At 51.1% G+C, this 22,416-nt stretch overlaps 1 protein-coding gene across 2 annotated transcripts; it reads right to left on the reverse strand.

Moving 5' to 3' along the window:
- Positions 1 to 17,264: 17,264 nt before the first annotated feature.
- On the reverse strand, positions 17,265 to 21,637 carry PCDH8 (protocadherin 8). 2 transcript variants are annotated; one of them, XM_042806260.1, is made up of 3 exons: positions 19,142 to 21,637; positions 18,787 to 18,994; positions 17,265 to 18,295 (listed from the first exon to the last, which is right to left on the reverse strand). In XM_042806260.1, the coding sequence occupies exons 1-3, from the start codon at positions 21,551 to 21,553 to the stop codon at positions 17,922 to 17,924; spliced, it is 2,994 nt and encodes a 997-aa protein (XP_042662194.1). In that variant the 5' UTR covers positions 21,554 to 21,637; the 3' UTR covers positions 17,265 to 17,921. The 2 variants fall into 2 exon arrangements, with proteins under 2 accessions (XP_042662194.1, XP_042662193.1); XM_042806259.1 differs by having other exon boundaries at positions 18,787 to 18,997.
- Between the last annotated feature and the right edge of the window lie 779 nt (positions 21,638 to 22,416).

Below are 22,416 nucleotides of genomic sequence, written 5' to 3' on the forward strand. Positions count from 1 at the left end.
GTGGTGCCCCTGGGATGCTTGTTTTTCCTCCTCTCCCCCCCATCCTGTGTGTGGGGTCTGCTGACACCATCCTCCCTTCTTTGACGAGCAACACATGACATTTCAAACACCAAACCCATTGTTTTTCCCGGTGGGCTGTGAAATTCTCCCTGGAAAGCCCTGCAACACCCCTTGCTCTGGTGCTGCTCTCTGGAGAAGATGGGGATCCCCGTTTGCTCCGCCTGGGGTGCGTCCCCAGCAGGACAAAACGGCGAGACTGAGCTGGCCCCACTGGAGAGGATGGCCCAAAACATGCTCAGTGCAGGACCTCGCCCATCCCGAATCCTTCTTCTTCTCTCCTGAGGTCGGATGAGGACATGTGGCCTATCGCAGTTTGATCTTCCTCACCCCAGGACACTAAATGCTGATTTGTTTTTCCCCAGGGCTGAATCCCATCTATCCATATGTCTTCATCTTATGCTTCTTAATTTAGCTAGTGGCTGTGCCTTCTGTTTTCCTTGAATTAAAGAAATAAAATAAAATAACTAGCCGTCATTATGTTCTTTCATTCCTACCTTTAACAACGTGGTCTCTTTCATAGCTATTCTGTGTAAATTGCTCATCGGCTACTTTCTTCCTTAACCTCCAACCACAGCTTTGTGCTTTGGAGGTAGTTATTATCTTAAACAACTTGGTAGCATCAATCTGTTCTTTCCCAGAGGCTTCTTTACACTTTGATGAGAAATCTGTAATCTGCTAAGTTTCCTTTGGCTTTGTAGCAAAGGCCGAGCCTGGCCTTTTTTTTTTTTTTTTCCCTTCATCCCAAATCATCCATGAATCAACTATATTCCTTTTTTTTCAATCTACGCTCTGTTCTAATAATTTCATGTCCTGATTTTAGATAATATTTCCAATGAGATTGTCCCGGAGGTGCCTGCAGTGCCAGAATGTTTTTCACAAATCCAATCTCTTGAAATGTATATTTTACTCACTCTTCTGATAACACTTTAAACTTTTTTTTTTTTTTTTTGCTTTCATTACCTTAGTGAGACATTTGCATGGGTTGATTCCAGCAAGTTTAATCCTTATTCACCTACGCTCTGTTCTTTCATTTAGCCTCTTACATCAGGCTTTTTTTTGATCCAATCTATAATACTCTTCCCCTGGATTCAGATCTCTACTTTAAAAAAAAAATTCTTCCAAAAAAACCTCCCTCACATCAGATTTAAGAAACTAAACCTGGGAGAGTGCAAGAACCAATAAACATTCTTGTCTTCTGCAAAATTTTAGTGCTGCATTGATTTTTTTTTTTTTTGTAGCTTCACATTCCTTTTCTTTAGATGAGTGGCCCTCAGAAATGACCGTGGAGACTACGACATGTCCATCGAGGTGGTCCAGGGCCTCTCTGTTCCCCACTGAAGGCTGTGAGAGCTGCATTCCCTCTGAGAATCTCTGTGCTTAGGGTGGAACACGGTAGAGAAAATGGGTAATTTCTTGCTGGAAAATCCAGCACACAGTGTCATGGCCCATCTGGAGCCATGGACCACTTGGATAAATATTTTCCTGAGAGATAAAAGATAGGGTAAAGAGAGACCAAGAGCAATCGTAATTTCAGGGCACTCGCTGTCCTCCCTCCATGTCTTTCCTTATGAAATCAAGCTCTAGCAACAACAGCGATAGTAATTTTGCCCTGACTGAGGCCAAACCTCCTTCACAAAGATGTGATTTCGTAAGCCTGGGACAACAGGGTCCTCATGTGTGTCCGGTGCGGACTGCTGAGGGGAGAAAATATTTGAGAAATAACATGAAAAAAGCTGGGGACCTTTCACCTTGGACAGCCTGGAAGAGCGAGGGATGGAGGGAGGAATGGCAGCCCATGAACCTGGAGGCCAGGTGAGGTGGAGACAAGGGATCCTGATCTCCTGGGAAGAGCCTGGTTTCTCAGGGCTTGCCCCACGGTGCCATGAGCAGTCATTTCCATGGAGTTCCCTAATCCTAAAAGGGGGAACTGTCAAATTAAGTTCCACGTGTTACAGCCGACCTGCTCTGGGCCATGCACTGCGTGGGGGAGAGCTGAGGAGCTGGAAACCACCACCGCAGGACACCAGACTGATTGAAGAGGAGGTGGCAGTGGCCTCTGTCCACCCGTTTGTGCTCCACGGGGTCTTGCAAGTGCAGGGGCAAGGCCCAGCCCCACTGTGGGGCTGGGGGGACGCCAGGGAAGGCTGAAGATGGGCTTGGCCTTTTCCTGAGCCCTGCTGGCAAAGCTTTCTTCTTGCTGACAGACCTTCCAGCTGGTGCTTCAAGCTGCCTGCCTGTCCTCACACAGTCTGGCAGAGACAGTAAGGACTTGCCTCCAGGCAGTTTTGGGGGTTGTATTGGGGGAAGAAGAAGAAGAGTTAGCTTTCAGAGAGCTAGATAAATGCTCTGCAGGATTACGCTCGGCGGAGAGAACCACCTCGCAGCTGCTCTGCTTTCCTCTCTTGGAAGGTCTTCACCATACATGGCCTCAGTGTCCCAGAGGAGATATCCAGGGTAGCTTATTTCCTTGCCTCTGCCCACGGAAAACCAAACTTCTTCCTGGTCGTGACCACACATGACTCCCCCCTCCTGCAAGGAGGTGGTTGCAGCTGCCCCACAGCATCCCGTTGCCATAAGGGAAGCCCACCCTTCCTGGCCGAGACCAGCAAACGGCTCTGTGGGAACGATGTCCTCCGTGCAAGCTTGGGCTGCTGAAAAGAGCTTTGTTCCCCCACTGCCTGCGCTTTTCAGCTCTCAAGAAACCTGGTGCCCAGCTGTGGCAATACTGGTTTTAAAGATGGAGGTGACTGGCATAGCCTTTGCTCCGTGGTCGAGATGCAGCTGGGTGGTCTCTCATGGGATGAACTAGCTAATGTGCAAAGAGGTCGGAGGAAGGCATAAAGCACTGAGCATTTCTCTCGCTTTCTGAGGATAATGCATTTTAAAGATCGGCTTGGGTTTGACTGTAATGTGATTTGTTAAACTATTTAAAGCCTGGTAGCATATTTTCCTCAAGGGATGGAAAATGCTCAGCGAAATGATCCTTACACTAGAACAGAGATGTCCATTATACGCTGAAGGTCTGGGCTCACACCCAGCCACCCGCACTGACCCCAGCACGCTGTACAGTGGAAACACCATGCAAATACCCACCTTCTCAACTCCAAAAGATGCCTCGTGATGGCCTCTTTTCCACACCTACAAGTTACCAGTCACGAAAGGGCACTTTGTAGGGCAACTGGGACTCTAAGTAGTAGGTACCTGGTATGGAGGAGGCTTTGTAAGGCAGTTCTCAACCTCAGCCCTTTCCAAGCCTGTGCGTGGTTGGGTATGGCTGCATGGTGCAAGGTGGGATAATGTTGAGATATGTGAAGTACAGCTGGGACTCTTGCTGATGTCCAAGGAAGAGCTTTCTGGTTCCCGAGTCTCATCTCCACATGGCTGCACAGCAGAGGACTGTATGAGGAGGTGCAGAGAAGGCGTGGGAGCAAATGTCCATGCCACAGGACTGAATTGACTGTGTTACCCCAGTGTTCTTGCTCTGCCTGAAATCAGTTTCTTGTTCCGTTTTACTAAGCCTGCTGTGACAAACAGCACACGCAAGGCTGACCCCACACCGCTGAAATCCCGAAGGATGGTGCCTCTCCCTTCTTCACTGTTCCCCTATGAAGTGCCAGCTTGGCAGCTCTGGCTCCTCCATGCCACCTCCGAGCCTGACCTGCAACCTCCCATTTAAAAAGGGAAAAAAATCTCTCGATTGTTCTCAGCTTTGAGAGGAACCGCTGTGTTTCATGGGAGTAGACGTGTGTGTGTGTTGCACAGGGCTAGATGGCTGAGGCAGGACTTCTCTTCAGCATCCCCATCGTTCCTAGAAGGTGTTAGACAGCAAACAAGCTGTACCACACATGAGCTCCTCCTTTCACCTCCTTCTGTTACACTGAGCAATGAGTGCTAACAGAGGTGCCAGCAACTGCAGCCATCCTGGCTGTGGGACAGGTTGGGAACGTTTTGAACTTCGTGTGAGGCAGCACTAGGGCTTTCCTGTCCTCGACATGATTCATGCTGGTTTCTCCATGAGGAGCCTTCCTGGAGAAGGGATGGGCTGTGGGCTGTCTCGCGGCTCAGAGATTTAGAGAGTAATGGGGACCCTGCTCCCCACAGCTGGGGGACCAAATCCCACCTGATGGGCAGATACCACCCAGGTTTTCCCAGCACTACTTGGTGCTGCAGATACTGATGTACCTGGGTACTGGAGCTGGCACCACGTTGCCTTGTCTCTACTGGTGTCTGCAGCACCTTTATTTATTTTTTTTTTTTCCCTGCAGCACAAATTGCAAGGACACTACTTAGATTTGCTCTGACACTGTAATGGGGGACCCCAGAGACCGACGCTGTTTACACTGGCAAGGCCTGACGTCCTCGTGGTATTTGAGCCGGGTCACTGCAGATTCAAACTGTTGTTGATTTTTATTTTGTGTTTACCCATGAAATCTGGACTCAAGGCTCAACTGGGGCACGGTGGCTGGTTTCCACGAGGTCCATCCTTCAGCCAGTTTTACAGCTGAGTTGGCTGAGGTGCAAGGAGGTCAAGATCCCCAAGTGAAACATGCTGAATGGGTGGCTCATTAAGGGCTGAGCTCCAGACTTGTGTTCCCAGCCCTCTGCTCTAATCACCAGGCGAGACATGGGAGAGCCTCATGGGGCTGATGCTGATGAAAGAAGAGTCAAGAGCTTTATTTTGCAGCTTTATTAGCAGAACGAAGTAAAGCCAATGTGCCCGACTCTATTATTGAACCAGTAATCTCTGCGTGCTTACATTCAAAGCTTCCCAGCCATTTAACTAGGAGGCTGAACAATAAAATATGTTAGGTCCAAAATGGCTAAAGCAGAGGCAAAGCAGGAGGCAAGCCGTCTAATTGGAGAGGTTGCAGCAGGGATCTCACCCCAGGGCTCTGTCCCTCGGGATTAACGGTTTGCTGACATCTGGGTTGTGTGGCACTGCTGCCTTGCCCTGGGTCCCACCAGGGCTAATGGAAGGGAGCCAGGGAACAAAAGAAAAAAAAGTCCTCAAACTTCTACAACACGGAAGACGAATATTTTTCTGCTGTCAGCATGGAGGCCTTTGGGAGAAAGAAACTGGCAGAGACATACGGCTGTGACTTCTCTTGGCTTGCAGAATCGAAGAAGGAAAAAGCAGGGATGGGGAAATATAGTCTCTTCCCCTGCTGCCAGGGGTTGTCCCAACAAAGATTTCCCCCCGTTATCTTGTCCCATCCAGTTTTAAAGGTCCGGGGGGTCTCATGTCAACTACTCAGCATGGATCCTTCGTGGGGAACGCGCAAGTGCCTGTTGCACATCGCATCCTCTCCTGTTTTGGCAAAATGGTCCCAGGTCCATCTTTGCCCAGGCATTCGCCTGTTTGTGGCATGCCAGGCTCCCAGGGGAGGGCTCCTGCTGCTGCCTGAGTCCTTTCCCAGCTGCAGGCAATACTGAGCCCTCAGTCACTACCAGGGACAGATAGATAATTTTTCCCTAAATAAGGTGCCTAAACTAGTAAAGAGAAAGAGGTAGCAGCTAGAAGTTGGAGGAACCGCCATTTGGAGACATCTATTTCTTTCCCCTTTCCTGTGAACAAGACACTGCTGGTTACTAGTTCAGATGCAGACCTTTGGGGGTCACCAGATAAGTGAGATGTGTCCCACTATCAGCCAGTTGTCATGAATCTACACTTGCCTCTCTTCCTGCTAGTCCATCGAGATGAAACCAAATCACCACCCCAGCTCCTGTCCCCCTGTTTCCTCTTCCCTCTGCGATCCTGTTGCAGCCATTTACTGATGCAGATGAAAAACTGAACATGGAGAAGTAAAAAGAAAAAAGCATCCAAATGTGCTAGAGCCAAGGGACTGAACTGGACACACGGGCTGAGGGCACCCTGGGAGTGACAGCACCCCAGGTCAGCTCCTCCACTGCAACGCGCAGGGTCTCACACAGGCACGGAGCCTGCCGTAAAGCTAAGTAAAGTACTCAGCCTGTTTTGAAAACCACCCACAGCCTTACTTTTTACAAACTCGGGAAGAAAATGGTAAATTAATCCTTTTTTTAAAAGGATGAGTCGGTTCCTTGTCATTCTCCGTGCAGCTCAGGATATGATAGTTCCTGCTGCATAAATACAGATTGTTTCTTTTCACAACTTCTCTTTCATCAGACTGCTAGGAAGGCCTGGAGGTTGTTAAAAAAATGTGAAAGAAACTTGCTTCCCAATTAAGGTCAATCTTTTTTATCAGAGTCTTTGCATATAAGCCTCACTTTCAGAAGGATTTCTATAAACTCCATCCCCAGCTCTGGCAAATTGGGAGATGCCCAAATCTCCGAAGGAGCTGGAGAAGCGGCTGACTTCTTTCCTGGCTCGCAGCACAAAGCAGGGATCTGATCTGTCATGATGACTGAGAACATGTCACAACAATCTGTTTGTGTTCTTCAGGAAAGAAAAACATCTTTCTCTCCCCGAGCTGTAAGCTAATTTGGAGATTTTGCAAGCTGACATGCAACCTGATTAAAATGACCTCAGGCCAACAATTCTTCTTAGGCAACTCGACAATTAAAGTCTAGACCTATCTGTAGCCCAAGGTTTTTTTGCTTCACATTCCTTTTAGGGAGGTAAGAGTTCTGTGTTTTTATTTTTAAATCTACATATTTGGAATTTTTCTTTTACACTTTGCTTCTACTGTAGCAGAATGTGCTAAGGGGATCTATATTTTTTCACATTTTGAGCAGATGAAACTCGTACACAGAAGACCCAGTTTCTTGCCTGCTGGAAAAATATACTGAATATCCGAGGAAATAATACATGAATAAACTCAAGGACTCTAAGAAATACCCAAGGCACTTTGTGACCTACATAAAGCTGCCCTCTGAGGTAAAAATGTTGTGCTCTCAATTTTCCAAAGTCAGTGGATATTTTTGTAATGACCATAGTACTACTACTCAAATAACTTTTTGGCTTTTCACAATTAGTTAAGCAGTGGGATCAGTTTATTAATCCGCTAAGTTTTTGTGAACACAGCAATTTGTCAAACAGCAAGCAATGAAAAATAAATGGGTGCCTTCTGGCAGGACGTTTGTTAGACTGTAAGCAACCCCTGAATTTAATTCAGTGGTTTGGGGAGACATGGTAATTTGTCTGTGAATGTTTTAATGCCCATTTTTTTGAAAAATCACTGTCATGGTCATTCGTCGGAGGTAAATCCAGGAGAGATTTCTCTTCTCCTTTGCTGATTTTGCTCAGCCTGGACCATCGGCTGATTTCTAGCTTGTCAGCTGGCTAAACTGCTTAACAACTTGTATTTTGCTAATGTTCTTCACAGTGTAATGAGATCCCCTAAAGAGCTTTATTTATTAATTCAAATTATATACTTTTGAATTATGTACTAAACTGGAGTGACTTACAGACTGACTTTTCAGCATCACCGAAATATCCTGTACAGCTACGGTTATTCAACATCAGATCCAGGCCACCAAAACAGGGTGGGAGCTTTCCTGGGTGCAAGGATGAGATAGTGGCAGGGATTGTCAGTGGCTTTACGCCGGGGACTCACAGCGGGTTCTTGCATGACTGTCCCCATTCCAGGCGGCTCATTGCCTTGTGTTTTCCTAGTTGCCCTGGGGGGTTTGAACACTTGGGCTTGTCTCACCTGATTCCACTTTGAATTTACCTCCTGGCCCATTTCTTCCAGAAGACACGGCTCCAGCTTAAAGGTGGAAATTTCTCCCCAGGAGGTGCGGGAGATGTCTCCCTGGGGCACAAACTCGGGGAAAGTCCAGAAGGAAGCTGGCTCCCAGCTCCCACCCAGGCTGAGCATCCCTTCCTGCTCTCCCCGTGCCCTTGGGGAGCCCCTGGCCTGCCTTGCTATGCCCGGCTGTCCCGGCCCAGTCCCGGGCCAGCACGGGAGCTGATGGAGCCCTCTCAGCCGGCATCCCTTCTGGGAGCAACATGTTCTTCAGTGAGTTTATGCCAAGGGGATAAGTACACCCACCTTTCCCTGGCGTGCCCTCAGGACCCTGGCCACACAGGAGCCGGGCCAGGAGATTTTTAGCTTTTTAGAAATTAGCAGCTGAACTTTGCTGTAGTGGGGGTAAAGTGACTGCTTATTTCATTGCTGAGCATTCTGTCCCATACCAATGACCAGGCTGGAAACTCCACAAAAAAGAAGGAGCTACGTTAACCAGAGAGCTCCTAAATCTTACAAGACATGATGGTTTTAGCATAAACCCCTCCTGCTCCGCTTTCACGATGCAGGATCCTGGAGTCTCCTGTGTCAGCTGCTTCCACTTAGGACTGATGTTTCTCCAATCTGAGGTGCCCTCCCCCCCCCCCCCCCCGCCCCCTCCACCCACTCCCAGCCCCAGTTTTGGGGATGGCCGGACCCGCACCCCCATCTAGCGGTGACCCCGGCTGGAGCCGGCGGCAGCGGCCGGGAGATGCGGGGGGCTTTTCCCCCTCAGGACCCACATCCATCCCCCCTCCCCAGCCGGGACATGCCAGAGGGTTGGCTTAAAAGAAAGTAAACTCCGACTGGAAGGAGCCCTTAAGAAACCACCCCCCCACACACCCCACACCCCGGTTGCACCGGGGGGGGGGGGGGCAGTGGATGGGGTCAGGATAAACGCTCTCGGCGGGGACCAAACGCTCTTTGGATTAGTCAATGCGCTTTGATTAATTTGTGTATCATCAGCTCCTAATGACAACGCGGGCTGCCGGGGTGCAGATTCGCCGCAGAGCTGGCACCAGCTGCAGGCTCCGGCGCAGCTACCGGCGGAGGCAGATTCCTTCACTATCTCATTTATCATCATTGCTTCCAGTCCAATTTTGTTCACGCCTTACATTTTTGATTGTCTTGGATTAAACATTACCAGAGGAAATAATACTAATAGCCTTTCACAGCGAAAAAATCAACTTCTAAGGCATTTGTTATGGAAAGGATTATAATAAATTAAATGCTTAAACTAGTACTGTGCAAGCATTTTTGTCTTGGATCAAAATGTTTGCACTGGCTGTTTAAACATTTAATTTATTATAATGAGAAATACCATTGTAAAAATAAGCATGTTAATTAAACCTGAGTTTTGCAAATGTGAGTCATCCCATGTGGACACAGTATAATGAATATAGACAGGTAGAGTCTGCATGCCTTTTTTTTTCTCATTAAGAAAATTAACATTTACATCTTTAAACCCTGCAGCTATTAGTTATTTTTAATGAACTGTGTTGCCATTTCAAAGTTAAGCTCTTATATGATGCAATCAGATATTGCTAGGTCAGGGAAGAACTTTGCTAATTAAGTTGCAGATAAGTTCTCTGCCACAGATAATTGATTAAAGTTGTTACATGGATAATCAGTTTATGCATGTAAATAAATAAAAATAAATAACTGCTAAGAAAACCCAGATCATGTCAGGGTCGTAAAATGAAGCAGAACCCTGGGCATCATAGAATCATAGAAAAGTTTGGATTGGAAGGGACCTTAAAGATCATCTAGTTCCAACCCCCCCACCACGGGCAAGGACACCTCCCACTCGATCAGGTTGCTCAAAGCCCCGTTCAACCCGGCCTTGCACCCTTCCAGGGAGGGGGCAGCCACAAGTTTTCTGGGCAGCCTGTTCCGGTGTCTCACCACCCTCACTGTGAAGAATTTCTTCTTTGTATCTGTCCTGGTTGGGGCTGGACTAGAGCTCCCCTTGGTCTGGCAGCGGGAGGAGCTGCAGCCCCCTGAGACCCCAGGGGCTCCCCAGGGCCCAGTGCCCTCACCTGTGTGCGGGGGCGGGGGGAGCACAGCTGGAGGGCTGGGCCCCGATTGGCCGATAGTCCATGTCATGTGACACTGTGCTCACTATATAAAGGCAGGAGTGGGCCAGGAGGGGCTCTCACTTCTGGGAGTGTGGCTGTGGGGCCTGTGTGTTGGGGATCGCTGGCCGGGAGCAGGTGGGTGTTGGTCGGTGGGAGGTGAGCAGCTGTATGGTACGTTACCTGTTGATATTGCTGTCAGCGTGTTGTTCTGTTACTGTTGTTAAACTCTTTTTATCTCAACCCGCGAGTCTCCCTTTGCCCCTCCGATTCCCTCCTCATTCCCAAGTGGGGGGAGGGTGGGTGAGCGGCTGCGGGGCATTTAGCTTCTGAGTAAGCTCAAACGTCGACAGTATCTAATTTAAATCTACCCTCTTTCAGTTTAGAACTATTACCCCTTGTCTTACCACTCCATTCCCTGATAGAGTCCCTCCTCATCTTTCCTTTAGGTCCCTTTAAGTACTGGAAGCCCACTGTAAAGGTCTCCCTGGAGCTTTCTCTTCTCCAGGTTAACCCACTCCAACTCTCTCAGCCTGTCCTCATAGGCGAGGTGCTCCAGCCCCCTGATTGTTTCTGTGGCCTCCTCTGGACCTGCTTGAACAGGCCCCAGGGCTGGACATAGAACTGCAGGTGGGGTCTCATGACAGTGGAGTACAGGGGGAGAATCACCTCCCTTGACCTACTAGTCACGGTTCTCTCGATCCAGCCCAGGACACGGCTGGCTTTCTGGGCTGTGAGTGCACATTGCTGGCTCATAGTTTTCCACCCACCAACACTCCTTCCCTGCAGGGCTTCTCTCAATCCACTCTTTGCCCAGCCTGTATTTGTGCTTGGGATCGCCCCAAACCAGGTACAGGACCTTCCACTTGGTCTTGCTGAACTTCATGATGTTTGCATGGGCCCATCTCTCCATCCTGTCAAGGTCCCTCTGGATGGCATCCCTTCCTTCCAGCATATTGACTGCACCACACAGCTTGGTGCCATTGGCAGACTTGCCGAGGGTGCACTCCATCCCACTGTCCATGTTGCCAACAAAGATGTTAAACAGCACCAGTCCCATCACCAACCCCTGAGGAACGCCACTTGTCGCTGCTCTTCACTTGGGCATTGAGCCATTGACCGCAACTCTTTGAGTGCGACCATCCAGACAATTCCTTATCCACTAGGGTCCAAAGGAGCCATGATTTTGGCAGTAATAGATAGAAGCTCTTTGTTATCATCTGACAGAGGAGAGAGGGACCATGGGGACCTTTACAAAGGTGATTGGGACAGTGATGGTTTGCTGCTGGTGTGGATGAAAGAGGATGGAGACAAGATGCTCTTTCCCTTTCAAACAAAGTGATTGGAAGCAATTTTTCTGCCCTCTCATGCCACTGTTCTCTGGTGCGTCCATCTGGTCTTGTCCTTGATTCATCATATATGCCAGGTTGTACGCTGATACATAAACAAAAAGCATTTGGTGTCCCAGCTCTCTCACAGATGTGTTGTGTGGCCTTGAACGCGTTCCTTTACCTCCCGGGCATGCATAAAATGCTCTGAGCTGTGGCCCTGAAAATAGTAGGGGTAGTGTTACTCTGTTTTAATTAACATCCTGCCAAGCTGTGTGTTTGGAAGTATCTCATATCTCTTGTTAACCTGCATTAGTCAAACAGGCAAAGGTCACAGCAGGCTGCCAGCCCTGGCTGAATCCCATTTTTGAGGTGGTCTAGCCCCCAAGGGAGGGAGGAGGAATGTCTTTGGTACGGCACTGAAATTAAACTTTGGGGAGGGAGGAGACCTCGATGAATTTTTTTTCGGGAGCCACAGCAAAGAGCTGGGGATGGGATGCCCCCATTCAGGGGTCACACACAAATGCACAGTTGTCCCACATGCAGAGATTCAGGAGGTAACAAAGTTGTAGACAAAAGCAATTTCAAGATCTTGATCTGCGGAGATGCCTTTTCATGCTATTCTCTAGCTAGTTGTCCACTGAACTTGCTCTTAGTGTCTGCTGTAGGATTTTTGGAAGGTCGAGATTCTTGAATTTCTTCCAAATCCAGTGGACATGTTTTGAATGAAAAGAGAGGATGAATTAAGCTAGGATCCTCTGTACATAATGAAATCAGTTATTTTACTGGGGATTGTCCTCCAAAACCATTGTGTGTTTGCAGCCTCTAGACAGCTTAGTCCCACATCATGTGGGTCCCTCTCTCCTGTCTTCCCAGACCCCCTGCTTTTTCTGTCTTCCTCTCACTGTGAGTGGGAGGGAGAATAGTTTTCCAGGTGAAGGGAGGAAAATGTTGCCCTTCCTTATTCTCTTTGTGTCGCTCTGTTCCTCCAACAGAGTTTTACAAAGTTGTCCATCACCATGGACTCTGCTGACCTCCTGCAAAACTCCCCTCTTCCTGCAGGAGCAACTCAAGTTATCCCTGAGCCACTTTTCTTTAACTAAAAGGATTATTTCTACACAGAGCATGAGCCTGCGGGGAAAGGGAGGTCTTTTCTGCAGGGCTCTTTGGGCTGGTTGTTCTCCAGTGAGCTGCTTGATCCTGAGGGGATGGAGCACATGGCTGGGGTTACAGCAACCATCTGCAAAGCATCCAACCCAGGCAGGGCCAGGGGTCATCACTCTGGAAGAAAGCTACAGCTAGCAGGCAGGTGTGAGAAGGGTCCCAGGAGCTGGGTTGTAAAGATGTATAGGGGCTGCCTGGCAAACAGCTGCAGGGAAAAATGTCATTTCTTTCCCCAAGCATTGGGCCATTCACCCTGAAACCCTGGGAAGCTGTGAAGGTGTTGGTGCCCATCTATCCGTGGCGAGTGTAAAGGCTGTTCCCACTGTGCGTCCACTTTAGATCCAGAAGAAAGCCTAGCGGTGGCTTTGCCATGGTGGGAACTGGGAGTTCTTGCAGCCACCTGTGCTCATGTTGGGACAGAAACACCCAAATTTCATGGCGTTCAGCTAACTGAGAGGACAAATGTGACCATAAAACCTTATTGCTGAGGCCCAATACCTTCATTTAAGAAACACCTGTAAACTGTGAGTCAACTGTTTCATGGTTGGAGGTAGCTGGAAAGTGGACATGGTGGTGGGCTCTGACGTAGGTAGTCACCTGGCAGGGGAGAATGGGTAGGAGGCAGCCTCCACATCTGGCATCCAGCACATTCACCCTGCTTAAGACTATGGATCACAACAGGATGCATCTCCCTGGCTTTTAACCCTCAACAGGCACCATGGCATGTGATACTTTAGCAAAAAAAAAGTATCACAGAAGACATCTCTGGGATCTTGTTTCCTTTGTGTGCATGGTGGGTTGACTTTGATCAGCAGCCTCTGGCTACCCCCACCCAGCTGCTCACTCACTCCCCCTCCTCCGAAGGACAGGGGGAGAAAATCAGATGAAGAAGCTCATGGGTCGAGGTAGATACAGAGAAATCCCTTGCCAATTACCATCACAGGCAAAACAGACTCAAGTTTGGGAAAATTAATTTAATTTATTGACAGTCAAAACAGATTTAGATGTCTGCCTAAGGTCTCCGGGTTGGCAGTTGCAAGCCCACAGTCCTAGAGCATCTCTGGGGCACTCAGGAGACAAGGCATTTCATGGCTGTGCTGCTGTAGCATCACTCCTGTGTGTCCTGGGTATTGAAGCTATATCTTAATGGCTGTGCAGGTACACCTGGAAAAGAGACTGTGGGAATTACCCACTTCTGTGTGTGTGCTGTTTTAGTCCTCTCCCTTGATGACAGAGAAACTGGACACTGACGCATGGTTGTGAGTCTGCTGGTCTCCAATGGCCTGGCTTGATGTTAGCAGGTATCTTCATCTTCACTTAGCCTACTTTGATTACAGCTCTCTCATTTTGTCACACCGTCAGTATGCTCAGATCAGATGGTCTCAGGGCGATTGCTAAGAGCAAAGTACCTGGTGGTTTTTGAAAGCACATGGGATAAGATTTGTTTCACCAAATGTTGGATGTTCACAGTGCAAGCACCTACTGCCACTGCAGGTTGCACGTAGGGAGGGATGGGGTCTTCTTAGCTCAATATACCAAACCTATTTTAGCTGGCTGGTTCAGGAGGAGCTGATTTGTGCCCCCAAAGTACCTACTTCTCTCCACTGACTATGAAGGGAGCTGAGGGTGTTTTGCTCCGTTGTAGGTGACTACCAGAAACTTCTGCAGGAGCAGGCTCAAGCTTGGTGTTAGGGCTTTTGCGATCTCCAGTTTCTGTAGCCAGTTTGGGCCACAGAATTAATGCTGGCTCAGTGAAAGAGTGCAGCCTCCAGTCCTGTGTCCCTGTGCCCCCTCCTCACCTCTGCCTCCTGAGCAGGGGAAAGGCAGGCAGGAGAAGGCAGATCTCTGGGACAGAGAGGTTGTGTGGCCCCATGGTCTCGTCTGCCACACACACGCAGGTCTGATGCCACACCATGCTTGTCAAATAAATGGAATTTAATCGATAGGTCTGCATTAATTTCCGAAGTATGTTAGCAACAATCTCAGTTATGTTAATCAAAAACTAAAAGAAAAAAAACCCTAGGACATACACCAGTGAAATAGCATTGATGGAGCAATTGTTTGATTCAAGGGGCCCAGCCCAGGAGCTAAGCCTTGGGCTCCCCCCCCCACTCATCTGCACTTTGGATGATATGTGCTCTTATCTGATGGAGTTTGGGGATTTCCCTCACCTAATTTCAGTCATCTAAAAGTTAAAGGAGTTTGGGCTGCTGCCTTAACTTATAGGCAAGGATCAGGAGCTTCAGTGATGCCTCTGAGCTGCGCCCATTGCCTGTCTCCAAGCCACGATGAAAAGCTCTCGGAAGAGGTCTGTAACTTTCCACTAACCAGAGAGTCTCTGCAAGGCGATGGGCTCAGATTTAAATGCTGAGTAGATGAATCCCACATTTTACTGGCAGCATGTAGGACCCCAGAACAGACAGATCCCCGACCCCAGTGAGACTGTAGTTGCTTGCTGCTGAAAGCTGCTTTGGGAATGGGAATGGGTGACTTTCTTCTCCCCTCACTTCAAGACTGCCTTACGTTGGGGTGGCTCAAACTCCTGGTTAAGCAGTGAGGAGCATCGAGCCATCCACAGAAGCACACAGGCTCTGTTGCAGGCAACAGTGCGAGTTCAGCACCTCAACCCAACATGATGAACTGCCCTTTGGCTGCAGTTACCTCCTGCCAGCCTCTTCCAGGAGAGCCTAGGGACATGCTGCGGAGATGCCGTGGTCTGTAACCCAAGCTTTTGAACGAGATGAGGAAGAAGCAGCTCATCAGACTGCCCTGCTTTTTTGACGGAGAGCTTTTCCCTCCTCGCATTCTGATTTATGACTAATTACTTCACATGCAGGCTTGCTGCTCTGCATCACTGATGATTAGCTGGCAGGGAAGCTTCCAGCCTTCCTTCTCAGTACCCACCCTTCAGTCCCAACTTCAGCTCTAAATTTAACCAAGACAACCCTCTTAGTTCATTAGATGCATCATGATTTTTACTGCCATGCTTAGATGAACTGCCAGAAACACTCACCTGTTTTTCTGACCATAAAAGCTATATCACAGACGTTGCTTCCCAGTTGAGTCTTGCATCAACCTGATTTCAATTCCCTTCAAGTGCAGCCTCTGAAGCTCTCTGACCACCACAAATCTTCACACAGCGGCTTTTATGAAGCCCCTGTTAAAACTCAGACCGTGTGTGCCTAAAAACTTGGTCAGGCTTTGCCACTCTTGCTATGTGGGCTAGAGAAAGCTGGAAGTTGGAGGAAAAAGGGAGTTTCTGTTGGTTAAGGGATATGCAGGTGGGGTACTGATTTCTACTTACATTTTGAGACACAGAGTCTAACGGGGCCTTGTTTATGTCTAAGAAAGCTTTATATTTTCTTTGTGAGCCAACTTCTATATATATGTATGTCATGGTTTAACTCTGGGCAGCAACGAAGCACCACCCAGTCGCTCGCTCACTCCCCCTGGTGTGATGGGGGAGAGAATCGGAAGAGTAAAAGTGAGAAAACTTGCAGGCTGAGATAAAGGCGGTTTAATAGGTAAAGCAAAAGCCACTCAGGCAAGCAAAGCAAACCAAGGAATTCATTCACCACCTCCCACCGGTGGGCAGGTGTTCAGCCATCTCCAGGAAAGCAGGGCTCCATCACACGCAACGGTGACTTGGGGAGACAAACGCCACCACTCAGAACACCCCCCTGCTTCTTTCTTCTTTCTTCTTTCCCCACCTTTATATGCTGAGCACACCATACGGTATGGAATATCCCTTTGGTCAGTTGGGGTCAGCTGTCCCGGCTGTGTCCCCTCCCAATTTCTTGTGCACCCCCAGCCTGCTCACTGGTGGGATGGGGTGAGAAGCAGAAAGGACCTTGACTCTGTGTAAGCACTGCTCTGCAGTAACTAAAACATTCCTGTATTATCAGCATTGTTTCCAGCACAAATCTAAAACAGCCCCATGCCAAATACTACAAAAAAAAAAAATTAACTCTTCTCCAGCCAAAACCAGTACAATGTACCATCTTAATTAGACAGATAATTGAAGAATTCATGATAAAAACCAAAAGCTTTACCATGTAAAAATTTCTGGATTATTGATTTGTACAAAATGTGAAGTTATATACTCCAAGTGAGGGGCAGTTCTGCCTTTTGGAAAAGTGAAACCTAATATTAAAACTCCAATAAAAGTGTTATCTCTGGTACAAGCATTGTTTTTTTTAACACAGGAAGAAACTCTCGTGCTTCAGTTTGTTTCATTAAATGTTCTATATCTGATTTCAGCAGATTGATTTGAGATCTGCTTTTAGCTTGAAGGGAGGGAATTTCAAAACTATATGATTTTTTTTAGGACTGTCATTTCTGGGAGAAGACAAAGTATGTATCACAATCTCAACATAATCAACATCTGTTCTTTGCGGTTTATGCACAAATACAAACCTATCTATCTCTCTTGATGTATAAATATTTGTGCACAAATGCAAGTTACCGTTCTTTAGTAAAGCTGCCTTAACAAGGGATAAACATATAAGCACACACCTATGCAGCTTGACTCAAATCAATGTCTCAGCCAGATCAGAAAGCAAAGTGCTCGAGTATCTGCTGATGCAAAGATATTTTCACAGCATGAACACTTCAGTTGATGGATGTAGCTTCATTTGCTTCACTCAAATTACACCGCTTCCCGCCAGTGAAGGATCAAGCTGGAAGAGCTCAGACAAGGTAGTGAAAAAGCAAAGGCCAGCTCTGTCTCACAGCCCTCCCTCCCATCCTGCAACCCATCATTAAAATCTCTAGAGCTAAACCTCCAGTAAGGTATTGCTGGAGACGAAGGATGGGCAAGACTAAAAGTAGCATCATTCATGCTCCTCCCCACTGCATTTCTCTGCACAAAATACTTTTGTTGACCTGTAAAGACCTCTATGCTCTGAAGCATGAAATCCATGAACAGATCGCTCTGACACATCACAAAACCTTTATTAGTGTTTATCAGTGACACAGATTACAGGAACCAAAGGCAATTAAATAACATTTAAGTTGACCACAGACTCAAGAAATACAAGTCACATTTGGCAAGGCAAACTTCTCAGTACACTGGGTTGCTAGGTTATTATTACACCGTGAAAGAGGAATTTCCCTTACAAGGTTCTACATAGTCAGGATATTATTAATTATTATTATCGTGTCTTTCAGACAGTTCCTTTGGCAAGAATTCCCATTTTTTAAGCTTTTATTATATAAAAATATAACCAATTTTCATTATGTACAAACATTACATTACACAATGTACAGGTTAAAAACACTACAAAAAAGGCAGGCCATGGGTGAACCAAAAGCAAAAAAAAAACAATGTAGAAAACATGAAAAAAAAATAAATTTAAATACTGCACATTTCATAAAAATTACATTAACTACAAACAATTTTTTTTTGTTTGCAAATATCAAACAGTACCAACGTGATTGGAAATCTTTCCCAACAACTTCATTTTTAAGGCACATCTTGCATATTTACACGTACAACACCGGATCTGGTCAATAACTTAAAGGCTCTCAGGAGTGACCTAGTTGTGTGCGCGCAGGGACGTGTGTACTCGGGTGGGGAGCGTGTTGGGCTACACTTTCTCAGCCGTGTCAGTCTGGGGTCCCAGGTATCTAGTCGAGGGGGCTGGGTAGAGGGGCACCCCAATCTCCTGAAGGTCAGGGAGCCGTGCGGGGCGCGGCGGGGAGAGGAGCGTGATCGTCCGGTCAAAGTCCCTGTGCAGCACTTTCTCGTAGACGCTCTGAAGCCCCACTGTTTTGGGCAGCTGGGCTTGATAAAAGTTGTCCCTGCGAAGGGGATCCCTGGGCAAGGATGTGCTTTTGCAGAAGGTGGAGAGGGGTGCTGAAGGGTGGGGAGGGGGGTGAGGGTTGGCTCGGCCGCAGGAGGGGCTCCAGCAGCGGTCCGAGTGGCCCAGGATCTTGCACTCGGCCGTGCACGCCCACAGACCTAAAGAGAGAGAGTGAGAGAGAGAGAGAGAGGAGAAACCTGTTGTTACTGCAGGAATAAATAAATCCACACCACTCGTAATCCTCAGAGTTATCAGTCACGGGATGATTCAACGCACTGACAGTGGGAGTTGGGAGGTGATGCTCTACGGCACGATGAAAAGACATGCTTGGGAGGGTTATGCTGTTTTGCTAGGGACACTCCTCACAATCCTAACTTTAAGGGAAGCATTTTGGGGAGGAAAACCCCCTCAATCCTACGGTACTTCCAGCACCTGCTAATCTGTGCTGGGTGCTCCGAGCAGAGAGGAACCAGCATCTAGCAGCCTGCTAAGAAGAGATGGACAGTTTGAGCCACGCAGCGTTTGGTTTCCCCCATCAGCTGCCCTGCCTAATCACCGTGCCCCAGGGGTGGGTCCCTCCCTCCACCTCCCCCCGCCCGCTCGTCCGTCTGTCCGAGGGGCCAGCGGGGAGCAGGGGCTGAGCCCTTACCGTTCTGCATGTGCGTGATGAGATCTTTCTTCAGGGCATCTCCGCTGATATCCGAGTCACTGTCGTTAAAATCGCTGTCGCCTTTGCCGCTGTCTTTGCCGCTGAACTTCTCTGCCTCTCGGCCGGAGATGGTGTTGAACGAGTGCCCCTTCCAAATGGCCACGGGGGGAGCAGGTTCCTTGCCATAGCTCGGAGGGGCAGCGAAACCCTGCTGGGGTGGGGGGGGGAATCAAAGGAGACATGAGAGAGGGAAGTGGGGAAGGGCAAATCAAGATCAGACCTGCACCTCTGCGATTCGTAGCCTCCAAGACACCCCCCCGCCCTCTCCCCCCGCTTCCCTGCGGTGGGACCTTACCTCCCCGCTCGGTCCTCTCAGCCTCTTCTGACCCTCGTAGAGGCAAGCGCTGTCGCTGCCGCTCTCAGTGGTGGAGATCTCTTCGGCAGCTGGAGAAGGGTCGGGGCTGGTGAAAGAGGTTTTGCTGGGAAAGGTTCGTACCTCAAACACGTTCCCCCTCTGGCTGCCCTCCTCCTGCCGGCCCTTCTCCAGGTGGGAGATGTCTATCTGCTCCTTCAAAGAAGTGTTGTTTTTGATCTCGTTCCCCTTCTTGCGCCTGTTGCAGGTGGTGGCGATGGTGATGATAGCCACCAGGAGGAGGGTGCAGCTGCCTGCCAGGACGATGATCACGATCAGAGGGATGTCCCACTGCAAAGCCTTTCCTTCCCAGGAGCTGGGCTTGGCTATCTCCTGGATACTGGAAGGAGCAGTGGCGGTCACCAGGAAGTTGACGGTGGCAGTTGTGGCCAGGGGGGGTCTGCCATTGTCTGTCACAGTGAGGATGACCTTGAACAGCTGTCCCAGCTCTTCGGAGAGGTCACCCCTCAGCACGATGTCCCCAGTACTTGGGTTGATGGTGAAAAGGTCCTGCTGGGGCTCTTCCAGGAACGCAAAAGTGAGCTCGGCATTGGCCCCATCATCTGCGTCTCGAGCTTTGATCTGGGCCACCAGGGTGTCACGGGAGGTCTTGCTGGACACGCCGATTTCCACCGTCCCGTTGGTGAGCACCGGGTGGATGATGACGGGAGGGTTGTCGTTCTGGTCCACCATCCTCACTTTGACCAGGGTGCTGCTGGAGAGCTGCGGGGAGCCTCCATCAGTGGCCTGGATCCTCAGGTCCAGCTGCTTGAGGATCTCATAGTTGAACGTCCTGAGGGCATAGATGGCCCCAGTGGCGGGGTCCACCGAGACGTAGGTGGAGATGGGGGCCCCCATGACCTGTGTCTCCAGCAGACGGTAGGTGACCTTACCGTTATGACCAAGATCGGGGTCGCGGGCCACCACAGTGGTGATGTAGGCGCCTGGGGGGTTGTTCTCTGCCACGGCCACCTCGTAGAGGGGCTTGGCGAAGAGCGGCGCGTTGTCATTCTCATCGCTCACCCGCACCGTGTACTGGCGGACGGTCTTGAAGGGGGGCGAGCCCAGGTCCTCGGCCACCACGGTGAGGTTATACTCGGGGATGCGCTCGCGGTCCAGCGCCGCCGTGGTGACGATCATGTAGCTGTCCTCGTAGGCGCGCTGCAGGGCGAAGTGGTCGTGGCCGCGGAGGCTGCAGCGCACCTGCCCGTTGGCGCCCGAGTCGCGGTCCGAGGCGCTGACGAGGGCCACGAAGCTCTCGCTGGCCGCCGCCTCGCTGACGTAGGCCACACCGGCAGCGCTGGCGGCTCCCCGGAGGGCGCTGATGCTGATGCGCGGCGCGTTGTCGTTGACGTCGGTGAGGCGCACGACGACGGTGCAGGTGGCGGCGCGGGGGCTGGCGCCCCGGTCCTGGGCGCGTACGTCCAGCTCGTAGGTGCGGGCGCGCTCGTAGTCCACGGCGGCTTCCAGCGTGAGGCGGCCCGAGCGCGGGTCGAGGCGGAAGAGCCGCCGGGCCTCGGGGGGGACCTGGCTGCTGAAGGCGTACACCACCTCGCCGTTGGGGCCTTCGTCGGGGTCGGCGGCGTCCAGGTCGAGCAGCAGGGAGCCGGGCGGCGCGTCCTCGGGCAGCTCCACCGTGACCGAGCCCTGGGCGAAGGCAGGGCTGTTGTCGTTGGCATCGAGGACGCGGACGTGCACGGTGGCCGTGCCCGAGCGCGCCGGGCTGCCGCCGTCCTTGGCCACCAGCTCCAGCGTGTAGGACGGCTGGCGCTCGCGGTCCAGCTCCTGGAGCAGCACCAGGTCGGCGCAGCGTGCCCCATCCGCCCGCGTTTGCGCTTCCACGCCGAAGTGGCTGTTGAGGGAGACCTGGAAGCTCTGGATGGAGTTGGAGCCCACGTCCTCGTCCACAGCCACCTCCAGCGGGAGGCGGGTGCCGGGCGCGGCGCTCTCCGACACCTCCAGTGCCATCTGGGCGCGGGGGAAGCGCGGCGCGTGGTCGTTGATGTCGCGCACCTCCAGCTCCACGTGCACCAGCCGGTAGCGCTCCCGCCAGCAGCTCACCACGTCGAAGGCCAGCACGCACTGCGGGGCCTGCCCGCACAGCCGCTCCCGGTCCAGCCCGGCTTCGCCGACGCTCAGCTGCCCGTCCTCCTCCCGCACCCGCACCAGCGAGCTGTTGCTGAACTGCCGCATCAGGCGGAAGCTCATCTCCCCCGGCGCCTTCACCGGCATCTCGTCGGCCAGCGTGCCGATCACCGTGCCCACCGCCCCTTCCTCGTCGGTGCGGTACCTCACCGTCTTGCCGCGGGACAGGGCCAGCAGGCAGGCGGTGGCCAGCAGCCGCAGGGGGCTCATGGCCACGATGCGCGGGGTGGGATGTGTGTGTGGGGGGGGGATACGCGGAAGGGACGCGCGGGAGCGGGGTGCGGCTCCGCACACCCTCCGCCGCCGCCTGCGCCCCGCCGCGCCTCCGCACCGCCCTTTAATAGACGGCGGTATGCAAATGAGCGGCCGGCGGAGCCAATGGGAGGCGGCGGCGCGCGGGCGGCGGGCGGCCCCCCGGCGGGCCCCGGGCCGGGGCGGCGCCGGCGGGAGCGGGGGCGGGGGCGCGGGGCGCGGGGCGCGGGGCGCGGGGCGCTCGCTTTTGTTGCCTTTAACTCTCCGGGGTTTGGGGTTTTTCCCCCCTTTCCCCCCCCCCCCTCGGCTTTATTCCTTCCCCCCCCTTTCTTTTTTTCTTTTTTTTTTTTTTTTTTTTTCCTCTTTCTCGCTCGCTTTCTTCCGTCCCCCTCCCGTGTTTTTTTTTTTTTTTTTTTTTTTTTCTCTCTCTTTCACCGGAGGCGCGGCCGCGGAGCTGAGCGCGGAATAAAACGCGCGCGGCGGGGTTGGTGGGTTTTGCCGCGGGTCGGGGTCTGGGTCAGGACAGGTGCCGTGGCCGTGGCGTGGGGCGCCCCGCGGGCGCGGGTGGGTGCGCGGGCGCGGGGCGGCGGCGGCGGGCGCGGATTAGCGAGCGGCGGGGCCGGGGGTGGGTAGGGGAGCAGTGGGGGGGGGGTGTGTGTGTGGGGGGTGGGTGGGTGTTTTGGGGGGGGGGGAGGGGTGTTGGCGGCATTCAGCTGCGGGCGCGGAGTGGTGTGTTACTCGCGTGAGAGCCTGTGATCAGCGCCGTAAGTCGCCTTTCAGGAGGTGTCCCCGCATGCTTTAGTATGCATGTCACCGCCCGG

This window comes from Tyto alba, unplaced genomic scaffold (assembly GCF_018691265.1).
Source record: "Tyto alba isolate M040663 unplaced genomic scaffold, T.alba_DEE_v4.0 Super-Scaffold_45, whole genome shotgun sequence".
Taxonomy (NCBI): Eukaryota; Metazoa; Chordata; class Aves; order Strigiformes; family Tytonidae; genus Tyto; species Tyto alba.

Excerpts from the sequence above, each read along its gene's own strand:
- PCDH8 (XM_042806259.1), bottom strand. The coding sequence starts at position 21,553 with ATGAGCCCCCTGCGGCTGCTGGCCACCGCCTGCCTGCTGGCCCTGTCC. Across the intron at positions 18,998-19,141 it reads TGAGAGGACCGAGCGGGGAG|CAGGGTTTCGCTGCCCCTCC; the intron begins GTAAGGTCCCAC and ends CCCCCACCCCAG. Across the intron at positions 18,296-18,786 it reads CATCACGCACATGCAGAACG|GTCTGTGGGCGTGCACGGCC; the intron begins GTAAGGGCTCAG and ends CTCTCTCTTTAG.